This window comes from Hordeum vulgare, chromosome 1H, assembly GCF_904849725.1.
Source record: "Hordeum vulgare subsp. vulgare chromosome 1H, MorexV3_pseudomolecules_assembly, whole genome shotgun sequence".
Lineage (NCBI taxonomy): Eukaryota > Viridiplantae > Streptophyta > Magnoliopsida > Poales > Poaceae > Hordeum > Hordeum vulgare.
This window is the reverse complement of record NC_058518.1, coordinates 374886725-374901765: the sequence shown is the minus strand read 5'-3', so window position 1 is coordinate 374901765 and position 15041 is coordinate 374886725. Positions and strand designations below refer to the sequence as shown.

At 42.3% G+C, this 15041-nt stretch overlaps 2 protein-coding genes across 3 annotated transcripts; both read left to right on the top strand.

The window, feature by feature from the left end:
- Positions 1-310: 310 nt before the first annotated feature.
- LOC123438401 (probable trehalose-phosphate phosphatase 2) lies at positions 311-4393 on the top strand. 2 transcript variants are annotated; one of them, XM_045115776.1, is made up of 12 exons: positions 311-538; positions 1791-1873; positions 1964-2436; positions 2521-2661; positions 2767-2838; positions 2911-3039; positions 3124-3180; positions 3265-3366; positions 3469-3546; positions 3634-3774; positions 3860-3952; positions 4093-4393. In XM_045115776.1, the coding sequence occupies exons 3-12, from the start codon at positions 2155-2157 to the stop codon at positions 4141-4143; spliced, it is 1146 nt and encodes a 381-aa protein (XP_044971711.1). In that variant the 5' UTR covers positions 311-538; positions 1791-1873; positions 1964-2154; the 3' UTR covers positions 4144-4393. The 2 variants fall into 2 exon arrangements, with proteins under 2 accessions (XP_044971711.1, XP_044971709.1); XM_045115774.1 differs by having other exon boundaries at positions 405-538; positions 1971-2436.
- A 2840-nt stretch (positions 4394-7233) lies between these two features.
- On the top strand, positions 7234-12378 carry LOC123438385 (3-hydroxyisobutyryl-CoA hydrolase-like protein 2, mitochondrial). The gene is made up of 14 exons (XM_045115773.1): positions 7234-7418; positions 7528-7608; positions 8357-8425; positions 8499-8562; positions 8910-8989; positions 9076-9159; positions 9333-9417; positions 9546-9631; positions 9737-9858; positions 11129-11189; positions 11423-11521; positions 11598-11699; positions 11788-11829; positions 11905-12378. The coding sequence occupies exons 1-14, from the start codon at positions 7287-7289 to the stop codon at positions 12022-12024; spliced, it is 1227 nt and encodes a 408-aa protein (XP_044971708.1). The 5' UTR covers positions 7234-7286; the 3' UTR covers positions 12025-12378.
- Positions 12379-15041: the final 2663 nt, after the last annotated feature.

Here is a 15041-nt window from a genome sequence, read left to right as displayed (position 1 = left end):
TCCACGGCCTCTCCCCACCAATCGCCCGTAGATCCCGGGCCCACCAGCCACTCCCCTTTTTTAATTTAACCGGCGCACGTGTGGACCCCTCCCCAAGCCCAACCACTCGCCCCCTTCCCCACGACTCCCCATCTCCGTCCATTTCTCCACGTGGCCGGTGCTCGATCAAGACACGTCAGCTAGGGAACCCGGCCCCACCGCCTCCCCCGGTCGCACCGCGACACCCGTGAGGTGCGAAAGCGAGACGTAACGCCCTCGACGGAAACAGCGGGTAACTACTTTTCCCAGGATCCTAGAGAGAGAGAGAGAGAGGGGAAGGGGTAGAGAGAGAAAGCTAGAGAAGGAGGGGAGAGTCGCCGCCTATTAATACGCGGCCTCCTCCGCCCCGCCCCGGTCTCCTCTCTTTCCGGCCCCCGAACCACAACCCCCCTCCCCCAACCCCCATCCTCCTCCTCCAGGCTCGCCGTTGACGCCCTCCCCTTCTGGTGCCTCGCCCGCGCCGGCATTGGACGCGTCCCGGAGAAGGTCCCTCCGCCCGGTATGACTCCTCATCCCTGTATCGATCGGCGCCGTCAGTTTCGTTTTAATTGGTTGCGACCCCGTTGCCGTGTTCGTCCAGTAGATCTCGCGCGGAATTGGTTTCCGGTTGTTTCCCCTCCGCGCGCCTGCCGGGACCGGCCGCCGGGCGGGGAGCGGACGGCGGTAAAAACCGTCTCCGTCCTGTTCCATACGTGGAACTGTATCGAAGCCCCCCGAAAGATGGGTGTTTTTGGTTGGCTATTGATTGATCTGCGGGAAGGGGAAGGGGAAGGGTAACCGGTAACGGCATAGTCGTGGCCGTAGATGGATCGAGGCGGTGGCGGTGGTTGGCCGTGTGGGATTCTTCGCGAGGGTCCCATGCCCGTACCTTCTTTTTGCCCTTTTCCCCAATCCTTTTTGGATGCATTGCAACTTGCAAGGGGAGACTGATTGTCTTGGAAAATAATAATTCAAGGCAGTACACTCGCTGGCTTGGGCTTGTCGTCGCGCGCAACTGTCCTGGTTGGTTGGGGTTGATGGGGGCTGTGGCTTTCACTGCCGCCGTTGCGCGGGGCATGTTGCATCGCCCCGGGCTCCATTATGATGTGAAGCCAGATTGATTGCTTGGGGTTGGTTGATTGCTGCACCGCGCTATCCCTGTCCAATCCCTCAGTTGGTTCCATCCATCACAGCGGCAGCTCAGCTGATCCATTATTGGGTTATAGTTTACGTTCTGCTTGTTGACACCATTAGTAGCACCAGTAATGGGCCATGTGCACGTGCCTTGTACTTGTCCATGTCCATGTATGCATTCTCGATTTGCGTCTTAACAGTTGTTTTTTCCTTTCTTTTTCTTCTTCTTCAAACATCTGCTCGTCAATTGTACTATTTTGTTAGGCTTTACACAGGTTTCTGGGTTTCAACTTGGATTAGTCAGTTCCTACTTTATGTAGCGTGTCATTTTGTTCCATGTTTTCATTTTGAGCTGCTAATGATGGATGGATGTTCGGTTAAAAAAGTGATGGATGGATGATATGTCATTTTCCAACTAATGTTTGGTGGTACATAAATGGAATCACACCTTCGTGCCTTCTCATTTCTCCTTGTCGCCCAGACAAAAAGTTGTACTGCTCTGTTTCCTATTTTAACTTGCAAGACAAATATAGTACTAGCTATTCTTTTAAGCAACCGGAGCAGTGTTGTCAGCTGTTCTTGCTTTAGTTTTGATGTTCCATTAAATAACTAAGTGGTCGTCTTTCTTCTTAATGCAGTGTTGGTTGTGACTCTACTCAATTATTGTTCTTGGAGCGGACCAGTCAGATACACGAGCCTTCCTCTTAGACGATATCAACCGGTATGGGTCCGGATATTCTCTTTGTCATTTCAGATGTCTACTCCCCCCCCCCCCCCCCCCCCCCTCTGCTAAATTTGTTCATTGACACAGAATGCAGGGTCTTCTCGCTTGCTGAGTTGGGTGCGTTTCATGCACGTTTGTAGTGACAAAAAGACACTCATTTTTCATTAAGAGGGTTGGTTGAGTGTTCTCTGTTTCATTCTTCAGTCCGGCACACTCTACTTTTGCTGTTCGTAGTTCGTAGTTTGACAACAAGACTGAGGGGAAGTCTTGTTCTGTTGATGGACTTGAAGACAAGCCACAACTCTCCTGTTTTTGTTGATCCTCTCCCTTCACTAGCCTTGCCTATGACGTACACAACACCTACTAGCTTCCCATCTTCTGGGCTTTACCTGAACACCCCAAAGAAGAAACCTCTTCCCAGCAAGATTGAAGAGGTTCGTGCTGCCGGATGGCTTGATCTGATGCTTGCCTCATCACCTCCTCGTAAGAGGCAAAGCAAGGACTTCTTGCCCCATGATGTTCAAGCTGATGATCTTGATTTGCGATATCGTAATTGGATGGTATGTACTTGATTCTATAGCATATGGTAGAGTTAAAAGGGAATCCACGCACCATTAAATGATTTCCATCTTTTCGTTTTGTAGGTGAATTATCCTTCTGCTTTAGGCTCCTTTGAGGCAATTACTGAGCTTGCCCGCGGTAAAAGATTGGCATTGTTTCTTGATTACGATGGAACTCTTTCGCCTATTGTGGACAATCCTGCAAATGCAGTAATGTCTGATGAGGTTTATTTTTAAACCCTTGCTTCACATACAATTTGAACTGTCATCTCCACATATGTGTATATCGGTGAATTCTCCATTCAGCTTTCTAAAGATCTGTTTTCACAGATGCGTGCTGCTGTGAGGCATGTCGCATCACTTTTCCCGACTGCAATCATTAGCGGAAGATCTCGTGACAAGGTATGTTGTTATATCATTTTGCCTCCTTTTTTACTCTATATTTTTTCTACCTGACGTTTTCTGTCCCTTTAGGTATTTGACTTTGTGAAACTAACTGAACTGTACTATGCTGGAAGCCATGGAATGGACATCATGGGGCCTATTAGGAAGTCTGAGTCCAATGGCCACCATGTGGAATGTGTTAGGTCCACTGATTCAGAGGTGAAGCAACTTTCTTGATTTTGTTCCAACACGATCTTTTCTTCTGTTTCGCAATTTTGATTGTTCACTTCTTTTCACTCGCAGGGTAAAGAGGTCAATCTCTTCCAACCTGCAAGTGAGTTTTTACCTATGATAGCTGAGGTATGTATCGATGTCTAAACTCTAAAGGTTACGGTGCCATGTTAGAACATATAGTTCAGGTTACTCACCTTGGTGGCTTGCCAGGTGTTTGAAAATCTTAGCGAGAGTATAAAGGACATCGATGGTGCAAGGATGGAAGATAACAAGTTCTGCGTGTCTGTGCATTACCGGAACGTTGCACCACATGTAATTCTACAACTAAGAGTTCCTTTCAGTTTCATATCAGAAACAAATTCTCTTTTTAAAATGTTGACTGGGCACTTATCTTCTCTGTTTATTGCTTCGTAGGACTACGAAACAGTTCATCAGCGTGTAACTGCTGTTCTGAAGGACTACCCTTGTCTTAGGCTTACCCATGGGAGGAAGGTGAATATTATGCACAATCACCAGGCTTTGTATCAAATTATTTGTTAATCATAGCATTGTTTTAGTCAGCTGCGTTCTTAATTGAAGGTTCTTGAAGTTCGCCCTGTCATTGACTGGAACAAGGGGAAAGCTGTGGAATTTTTGCTTGAATCACTTGGACTAAGCGAGAGTGACGGTGTTCTTCCCATCTATGTTGGGGATGACAAGACTGACGAAGATGCATTCAAGGTAAGTCACGCCTCTGGTTTGCTTGCTTAACATGCATTCTTTCAACGTTGTGAGGTGTATAAAGGTGTCTTCTTGGCGCATTTAGGTTCTGAAGGCAAACAACCATGGCTTTGGAATTCTGGTTTCATCTGTGCCCAAGGACAGTGATGCCTTCTACTCCCTGAGGGATCCATCTGAGGTACATATATTTCTTTATCCTCTATAGAAAAGAAAAAAGACAATGCTGCTGCTTCGTTGTCTTTCTACAAATTTCCGACAATGCATTCATCATAATAAGGCAACTATGTAGTCATAATCTGAGAATGAAATGTTGTTTAGGTTATGGAATTCCTGAAGACACTGGCAGCATGGAAGGAGGGTTCCAGCTGAGCAGGAGGGAAGAAGAACAACGGTTTTGCTGACCTGGAGAAGCCCCCAATTATATATACAAGCTAACCAAATAAGTTGGCTGATATAAGAGAGTCAGGCCAAAGCTTTTTTGATTTGGCATTTTGTAAATGTGGCTGCCACTTTTTTTTGGCAGCACCTTTTGTCTTTTATTAATGAGACTTGTCAGTTTCATTCTTTTATTGTTAAAAAGGTTCTTTTAGTATATATCAATATAAGCTGAAATTTTTCCTGTTGGTATACATTTCCTCGGTTCATGGAACGGCCATCTATGTTTGTTTATTTTTTCACAGATTTATTGCGCCTGGAAGGATATTTAGCACTGAAATTGGCCTGTTGCAGCATAAACAAAAATCTTATGCATGCTCTTTTTGCTGTGGTTGCGGAGGCCAAACACAATGCCAAGACCTGGCTAACTCCTGCTAACCCAATCAGACTATGAAATAATTTGCAAATAAGTAAATTTCGAAGATCTTTTTGAATCTAGGATCCCCAAACATGATTGAAGGGTCATGTCTCCTGAATTCTAACCACAGGCTAGGATTCCATCTTAACTAGGAATTCCGACAAAAGGGTGTTTGATAGCACATGAAAATAAATAAACTCTACAAGTGGTGGAATTTTTTTAATCCTTAAAAAGAAAAGTGGTGGATTTTTTTCTGCAAAGTGCAAATGAATCATAATTAAAAATTCCTAAAGATTTTCAATCCTGTAAGTGACACAAGGAATGTAGAAACATTATAAGAATTCAAAAGCTCCCAAAACCCTACCAAGTATTTTTTGGATCAAAGAGCCAGCAATGAATGTTGAGCCAGCAATGAATCCTGTAAACGAAGCAATATAAAAATGCTAGGATTAAGATTTAAGAGTGTTATATCCTCTTATATAGAACTAGGGCAATGCCCGTTGTAATTGGATAAAAATATTATAATACATTAACTTGTGATTTATATGCCCATATTAATGTGATGTAGATAAATTATGTTCGTAATCTACCTTATAGTTTGATTGCACAAATGCCCATGCATGTAATGGAAGAAAAAGTATCCGTGAGAATCAAACTTTCCCTTCTTAGTGAAAGACTCGTCATAGTTAATGCTAATGTGTGTTTTGAGATGGATGCACGATGTTCTGGTCACAGCACTTTGGTTTGCTATGTTGAAAATGTCATTTGCCATGAACTTGAGTGTGAACAAAGCTATGATGGGTCCCTTTTTCTCTTGTCCATCTCGAACCGCAGTTCCCCCATACCGTCAAAATGTTCCACAAATATCACATCTTTTTTACACTTTCCGTTGTCTTTCAATTCATTGTGCATGTTTTGCATAAAAATATCTAACTTTCTTGATTATTATTTTTAAAATCAGAGGAATCCTAATATCACGCTCATGCACTTAATGAACCAATTGAACAACCTAACAAGCTCTAAAGAATCATATGCATGTTTGCTTGCTTATGATTCTCATAGTGCTTTCTCTTTTACAATTTAGTATGCAAGCAACAAGTACCACTAATCCACCCCAAGCTTCGGTAGCCACCACCAATATTCTCTCAATTGGCCACAGATTCAAGGCCCAATTCTTTTTATCAGATTATGGAGAATTTCAGTCTCGAGAATCTTGAGCCAAAAGAACTCGACCAGGCTTCCAAAATCTCGACCGGATTCTCTAGAATCATAGTGCAATCTTATAATCTTCAAATACCTGGTTTTTCCCCGAATCTCAAGATTATGAAGAGTCCCTCAAAAGAAAACGTTTAGAATTAGAAGTGTACCCCCTATCCTATCAACAAACATATTCTATAGAATCCCGAGTGAAAAGAACTGGGCCTAAGAGTGCCTCAATATATTCCCTCGATTAGCCAACAATTTTCCTATCACATGGGAGGCCGACCAATTAGCCACCGATTTAAGTAGGTCTCTCTCTCTCTCCATTAGCTGATTGCCAAGGTTGCTCGTTAATTCTCGCACTCACGTAGTATATAAACTGAACAAATTGGGTGCAAAAGAATGAGGTGGGACTATTTAATTAGTTAGCGAATTTGTTTTATATCAAAAAAAAGCGAGCTCTTTTTGCTGTAGGCTTTGGACCAGGCCCAACTTGGCCCAGCAGGGGACACGCAAAGAAAATTGTAAACAACTCGGCCAATAAGTAAATGTATCAAATAGTTAACCCGGTTTTCGAGGACAACTGGAGATCTAGTCCAACTGGCTACAATTGTAGTGTGAGGAGGGGAGGTCTAAAGTTTTGAATCTCATGCTAGCAAATGTTTTTTTGCTGCTACCTCATATGCGTTGATTTGGACTAATATTTTTTTGCTGCTTCCTCACATACGTGGATTTGGACCAATATTTTTTCTGCTTCCTCGCATGCGTGGATTTGCACAAATAAAACGGGAGTAGAACATTTTTTATTCGAGCCCCATAACATGAACGTGGACCAATAACAACACCGATTAGTTTTTTCAGGAGTCCCAAAACAAAAACAAAGTCATTGTTATTTTGGATGAGCGTGCTCGAAAAATTAGTACCACCTTAGTAAAAAATCTTAAAAAGAAAATAAATAACAATTTATATTAATAGGTATAGATATAGATTATAAAACAGCATGTATTTATATGGAAGAGGATACTGTAAAAATAAATAATTTCAAGCAAGAGGTAACTGGATGGAAAATTTCTTCCAAAATCGAGTGTAAATTAATTCTATGGATTTCAATCAGTACAAACCAAAAGATAAGCATATTTTTTTATAAAAGATTTAGATCCTATTTTTTTCTAGGGAATCCTAAATAATCTTATGAAATCTATTTTTTTGAAACGGAAATCCCTTTGGAACAACGGAGACTTTAGAGAGAACGTTTTTGTTTTCTTGATGAGGTTTTTTGTTTTGTTTTGAAATTTGAAACTAGTTGAGGAGAACGTTCTGTGAGGAGGAAAACAAAGGCTATTGGACTGGAACAGACAGGCCATCAGGAAAGCCCAGAGTCCCCTGCATAAAGCCCAGAAGCCCCTGCAGCCCAACCCACGCTATGGTTTGGTTCCATTTCGGCATCTCTCACAGGTCACATAGGTGCTCACTTCCTTTCCCCATTCTTCTCCGCCTCCAAAACCCTATACGCTCCACCATGCCCAGCCTCGCCGCCGCCGCTGCCGCTCGCCGCGCCGGGGAGGCCCTCCGCCGCGGCGTCGTCGGCGGTAGGTATCTCTCTTCCCTCCGCCCGTCACCCGCTACTCCTGCCGCCCACGACAGCGACGAGGTAACTGCGCGCCGGTTGACTGCTCGTTTGGCGGCCTCTCCCTGCCTCCGTGATCGGAGGCGAGATATTCCGTCGCTGACATTGTATCGCGTTTGGCGCGTGCTTCCAGGTGCTGGTGGAAGGCAAGGCCAGTGCCCGCGCCTCCGTGCTCAACCGCCCCGGCCATCTCAACGCCCTCACCACCACTATGGTACGTGTCCCTTCATTTGCTTCGTAAAATAGTTTCTGCGCCTTTGGATCAATCGTGTGTGGGTGTCGATGGAATGCCTGTGTGTTCTATGGCAAACGTTTGTGTGGTTGATGATGTGTTGGAGCATCCCAGTCAATCTGTAGGCGAGGCATTCGATGAAATGCCTTAGTGGCCTTGCACAACTGTTGCTTCATCAAGTTTGTAATTGGATTATTTGAAATGTTAAAGTACAATCGTACATTGACTGTCAGATCATGCCCTTGTGATGATTTGCTTTGTGGTATCTGATTGGATGTCTGTGGGACGTCATCAATGTAGTAGTGCATATAATTCCCCTCAGATGCATATTCAGGACCTATTTCGTGAGACGCTTACCTGATTATGGGTGTATGCAATGGCGGAGGCAGGATCTGCCAATGCCCCAGGTCGGCCTTATGCTACTGTATCCTACAGTACATGAAGGATTTCTCAGCCGCGCCTCAGGCGGCTGCATGGGCTGCCTGGGGCTTGACGCCGCCACTGAGTGTATGGTTTGCTTATTTGGTTGTACAAGTGTCATGCTCGGTGTAATTTCTGCATTTCCATACATACCGCTTCAACCGCTTGATCTGGTGCTTTAATAACCCTGCAGATTCCTGTTACTTTTTTAATCCATGTGTATTTATGTTGACTGCATGTATCATTTATTTCTGACTTGTATGTTCTTGGTGCATGGTTCTGACTTTTAGTCGAATTGCTGTCTTGATAGGGAGCTAGGCTCAACAAGTTCTACGAATCATGGGAGGACAGCCCTGACATTGGTTTCGTCATGATGAAGGTATAGCGCTTCATCATTTGCATGATGCTAATGGAACTAGACGAATCTAAACTGAGGTGTGTATTGCATGAAGGGCAGCGGCCGAGCATTCTGTGCTGGTGGGGATGTTGTTGGATTGCGCCAACTTATCAATGAAGGTAAGTGGGAAGATGCTGTGCATCATATTATTATATTTATTTGTTAAATATGGTAATTGCTTCCATTATACAGGGAACACTGACCAACTTATTAAAGTTTCTAGTACATTTACATTGGAAAAGTAAAAGTGGTTATGATGGCGGAACTCCTAATTTTTTCATGCATTCTTCATTCCCTTCTGAAAGTTTATCTAAAAAACAGCAGTTTTTTTATTGCACAAATAGAATACATATAATAAATTCCTGACTTCATATATTTCCAGTGGAAATTTGTATGCAGTGATAACCTGTTTTAGTCATATGCCGCATATTTCCTTTAATGTTAACCTTGTCTTATGTTGAATCAGGCAAGCTGGACGAGTCTAAAGATTTTTTCAGGACTTTGTACAGTTTCATCTATGTTCTAGGCACATACTTAAAACCACATGTAAGTACACGGACTCATTTTTAAAACTGTACATTTTGTCTAGATATTTTTTGGATAAACAGCTGATATCACATTTATATTGCAAGGTTGCCATTCTTGACGGTGTTACTATGGGTGGTGGAGGAGGTGTTTCCATTCCTGGAACATTTCGCGTTGCCACTGATAGAACAGTATGTCAGTTGTTTTGCTTGATTTGATTCTTTTAAGTTGCTCTTAAGGAGCTGGTAATCATAGTGCAGTAATATTCTGTCTAGACACTTTATTTTAACTATGCGTTTATGAAATTGCAAAGTTGGGTATGGACAAGGACAACTATAAATCTGTGCACAACTACTATTTTCAGGTGTTTGCCACTCCAGAAGTACATATTGGCTTTCATCCGGATGCTGCTGCCTCCTTTTATTTGTCACACCTAACTGGTCATGTTGGTTAGTTGTTCAATGTTCTTATTAGCTCCCTACACTTTGTACTAGTTTCATGTTGTCCCCAGTTTGTGTTCCTGGTATATTTTAATGTAATATACAAACATACAATCCTTTTAATTATCCATTTTCAGGGGAATACCTGGCCTTGACTGGTGAAAAACTCAATGGGGTTGATATGCTTGCACTTGGCCTTGCCACACACTATTCAATGAGTGATGTAAGATCCTGCTGACTAACCATATATTTTTAATTTCTTGTTTTGTAGTTCTACTCTGTTAGCAAATTAATTGACCAACCTTACAAGTTTCTTTTCTTGTGATAGCACCTGGATCTGGTTGATGAACGACTTGCAAAATTGGTTACTGATGATCCATCAGTTATTGATAGTTCCCTTGCACAATATGGAGACCTTGTTTATCCAGATAAGACAAGCATTGTACATAGGTAAGCCATGGAATGACCATACTAGCGAACATAATTCTAGACTAAAAATTTGATAGGATAAATATTTTACCATGCCATTGATCACTTCAGCCTTATGATTTCTATTAGTAGCGCAACCTATGAATTCGTCCTCTAGCTTGCTTAGTTCATAATGTTTGCGAAGGAAAACTGCGAGGAAACCCCCACATTACAAATAGGAACCTGAATTTGAGTCCACAAGGACTTGAACCCAGTTGGTGGGGTTGTACATGCACTCACCCAACCAAGTGAGCTAGGCCCAGTTCCTGGCTTGGTTCACAAATCATATATTAAAGCATTTTAAATGTAAGCTTTAACGCTTTTGAGCGCTGAGGGATGCCAAAACTCCTTGCTTTGGCCTAGGCGAAGCATTAGGTGGCAGATGAGGTACTCCGGTGAGAAATGGTCTTCTCTCGTGAGAAATCAGCCTTCTCTGGTGAGCAATAGTCCTCCAACGAGGAATCGGCAATCCCGGTGTGGAATAGGCCTACTCAGGAAAGATGCAGGCGGCATAGGAGGGAGGGAAGTTCGAATGAACGTGATTTAAGTTATGAAAACTGATTGCTACCTTCTGTTATTTATCTTTTAGTCTGAGTTTCAACAAACCATTGTCTTACTGAACTCAATTCCTCCCGTTCCCTTCTTGAATAGCCCATACGGTTTAGATTTTTTTTTGAAAATTACTTCCGTAACCCAATTTGTTCCTTCCAAAAGATCAAAACCTTATTTATTATTATATGGATATCCACCGCATTGATTTAGTGTGAAGTGAAGGTACTCCCTCTATATTACATATAAGTGACATTTTGGCCACATATTCAGCCGTATTTCTAATTTTCTATGAGCATCATTTTAAACATTTGCATTAAGAATTTTGAAAATCATATGTATAGATTTGTTTTTGAAAGTATTTTTAGAATCTTGTAAGTTTATTTGTTTTTTATACATGCATGACAGTAGAAATTAACGGTCAACTTCACATCTTAAAGACCATTACTTATATGTGATATGGACTACAAGTTATATGGATGAGATGAAGTTACCTCAAAATGGTAAACATATTTATATTTAGTAATGACACCAAAACCAATAATAGTTAGGAGTGGTGGTAATAATAAATGATCTAAATGGATGCATTTTTTTGTATGTGGTTCAGATGGATTTAACGTTTTCCTTAGATTTCTGCAAATTCTCTCTTCATGTATTATTTTGTGGGACGCTCTGCTCAGTTGTGCCCTTTGTGTTACTTTAGGCTGGCGGTCATAGATAAATGTTTCAGCCATGAGACAGTGGAAGAGATCGTCGATGCATTGGTGAGTGATGGTTCAACATTTTACTTCAGTGACATGCTTATTGCCTCATTTCTATTGATGCAAGCATATGTCCATGAAATGCACTTTCCTCTTTGATAATTTTACTGTATGAGTCAGCCACTCTAACTCTGTGTTTCCTGGAATTCAAGGTTTTCATTCTATTGACATATTTTTTCTTTTCTTTACAATGCTTATGGTTAAGATGGCTTAAGGACCTCTTCTCTTGTAATCAGGAAAGTGAAGCAGCTCAGTTGAATGAAGAATGGTGTACGTTGGCACTGAAAAGATTGAAAGAGGCCTCCCCACTTGCTTTGAAAGTATCACTACGATCGGTATGTAGAAAGCTGAAATAACTTTGTTTAGTTGTGTTTATGCTGGTTGCTGAGTTTGTGTGTGGCCATCTTGTAGATACGTGAAGGTAGATATCAGACACTTGATGAATGCCTTGTGCGTGAATACCGCATGTCTGTCAATGGCATTTCAAAGCCATTGTATCATGATTTTTGTGAGGTATGTATTATCTGTTCGTGGCAGAAACAGTGACTTAGTGGCCATGATGCAAAATGTCAAGTAACGATGGGCTTGTTTTGCTGTGCAGGGTGTGAGAGCGCGGCTGGTTGACAAGGATTTGACCCCAAAGGTATTTTATTTTGCTGGTTGCACAATTGCTTTCTTTTCTCAGTGCGGTCCTTTTAGATTGTTCTTCTTCTTGCAGTGGGATCCTCCTGCACTCGAGTTTGTTTCTGAGGACATGGTAGATTCTTACTTTGCCCCGCTAGGAGAATTCGAGCCTGAGCTGAAGCTGCCTACAGAACAGCGAGAGGCATTCATATAGATTGTCCGACCCACTGTTGCTGTCAGCACATAAAACGACTAGGGCGGGCAGAGGGCACCTATTCATGTATACAATAGCCAAATCCTTGGCACGGTAGGGAATTTGAGCAGCAAGAGGAATTCACCCTTTTGTTTCCTTTTCATCCAGTGTTATAAATGCGCATCATTTTACCATGTAGCTCGAGTTAAGGTACCACTGAGGACCGATCTAAGTTATCCCATCCGTTGACAGAAATTGAGTGGCTGATATTAGGAATCTGGGAGATTTTGCTCAGGAAAGCTAGCCCTAATCACTCACAGTGTTGTCGATACATGTGTTAGCTTATTATATATATGCTAGAACCGTTTTTGTTTGTGTCCGACCAAGTTGGTTGCACTGGTAATGGGACTTTGTTTCACAGCTTATGTTAGCTGATTCTTTGTAGGAGCCCACTACCGAGCGGCGCCGCACACGGGTCTTCCCGTGCGGCGGCCAGGTTGCCAGCCTGGCAACCAAAACAACCCACACCTGCCCGCAGCCCCACCCTTTCCCTCTTTTTTCTGCCTGAAGCCCCGCCAGCATCATAAATATCTACCTCTCCCCCACCACCAATCCCAAACCCATCTCATATCCCCTACCCCCCACCCCCACCGTGATCTCTCCCCCCCGTCTTCTTCCTCCCTTCACAAAAGCCCACTGGCATGAACATACCAGCAAGAAACAAAATACCAACAGAAAAAAAGCATCAAGAAAAGAGACAATTTCAGGAGTTGTCCAAGTGATCCAAGGCAGTAAAAAATTACAGGTATGCAACTGCTTCATCTAAATTCTGGAGTTTCCCACAAATATGAATCTAAAAGGACTACAAAAACAGCACCCTCAGATCTGTTGTTTTCCCTCAGATCTCTTGTTTTCTCCAACTCAAAAAGGCAAACCCTCTCTCTTTTTCTTGGCCCCTTCAGATATCCACCTCTCTTTCTCACTCTGGATCTTCATCTTCTGATCTCAAATCACCCATTACAGAAACAAAGAAGTCAGAAAAAACACACTGATAAAATATGTCTCCATGTGACACAAAAACATGCAGGAAGAGCAAGATCTTCACAAAAAAGAAAACAAACAAGGGGGCATCACTCATATATAGATGGATTCTAACTTTGTGACTGCTCATGACACAGGTTTGTCCCCTCCCTCCCTGTAGTTTCCAAATTAGTTGTGTTTTTTGTAGTGTTTTTGCTGCTACCATAATTCCTACCATAATAGTAGCCTGGGCAATATACACACATCGCCTAGCTCTAGCTACATGGATGACTTGACCTCTTGTCCTGTATAAAACTGCTTACTTGCCTGATGCAAAATGCATGCTGTTATTACTTGGTTCTCCGATTGTAATTAGTTGCTGGGTTACGCGCTAGTTGCCATATTAACTGTGCCTACTCATCAGATTAACTGTGCTTAATCACCAGGTTTCTGAGTACTTAGTTATCATTTTAGGCAGCGTAGTTTCCACATTTAGTATTGCTTAATTGTCAGGTTTGCTAAAGGTAGTTGTCAGGTTACCTGATTGCCAAAAATTCACACATAGCCTAGCCAAAAAAAAAATTCACACCATATTACCACCATATTACAAGTAGCTACATGTATAAGTTGACCTCTTGTCCTTTATAAATTGTCTACTTGCCAAATTACAAGTAGCTACTCATCATATTACAGGGGGGGAAAACTTTTTGTTACCAGATTACAACTCCTTACTTGCCTGGGTTATGAGCTAGTTGTCATATTAACCGTGCCTGCTCACCAAGATTAACCGTGCTTACTTGCCATGTTCTAAACTACTTGGTTACCGTTTTAAAAAAAGCTTAGTTTTCAGATTGAGTATTACTTAGTTGCCAGGTTACTAAAACTAGTTGTCAGGTTACTGATTACCAATTTTCGAGAAAAAAATATATGCACAAACTGTGATTTCCTAAAAAAAAAATGTAACTAAAATTGGTTTTGTATGTTATGCAGATCGTGAGACTGTCGGTACATCACGCACTGTGTTGCCGGCAAACACAAACCAAACGCTGGATGAATCATCTAATCACACCCCAAACAATGACAATGCAAATGAGGATGAAGGAATGCCAGAGGTGATGTCCACGCCACAGCAACCCACAGCCATGATGAGATTTGACACTCTCGAGGATGCCGAGAAACACTACAAAATGTATGCGAGGCAGAAAGGTTTTGGAGTAAGGTATTGTTTCCGAAAAAGGTCAGAGGCTAGTGGTGAACTGATAAGAGCATCACTTGTCTACCATAGAGCTGGGTTGAAGATCAAGAGGAAAGTAGACACCCAAAACCCGCAACCTATTGCCCCTGAGAGGAGCAGGAATACAACTGAAAGAACAAACTGCCCAGCCCGTATGTTTGTGAAGCGAAGAGATAATGCCTGGGTTGTAACAGAAATAAATGACAACCATAACCACCCTCTCATAAAGAAATGGTCGCTGACAGGATACCTACGATCACATAGACATATCCCTGAAGAAGAACAACAGTTTGTGAAGTTGCTTCATTCGTGCAATCTAGAACCTTCTAGACAGATGCAGTTGTTGACAGAGTTGCATGGCCAACGTGAAGACATTGGTTACACTGACAAAGACTTGGCAAATTTGCTGGCAAAGTTCCGGGCTGAGCACAAATACACTGATATGCAGGACACGATTGAGTACTTCAAAAGCAGTCAACAGCTTGATAAAGACTTTTTTTACAAGTACAAGCTTGATGATGAAGATAAGGTCCAATGCATTTACTGGATTGATGGTTCAGCGAGAAGGGCTTACAAGTTTTTCAGTGATTGTGTCTCTTTTGACACAACATACTTGACCAATATATACAAGATGCCTTGTGCCCCGTTTATTGGTATAAACAACCATGGACAGTCAATTCAGTTTGGGTGTGGTTTTGTTAGGAACGAGCTATCAACAAGCTTCGTTTGGCTATTTGAGACATTCCTAGAGGCAATGCGTGGTTTGGCTCCAACCAATATCATA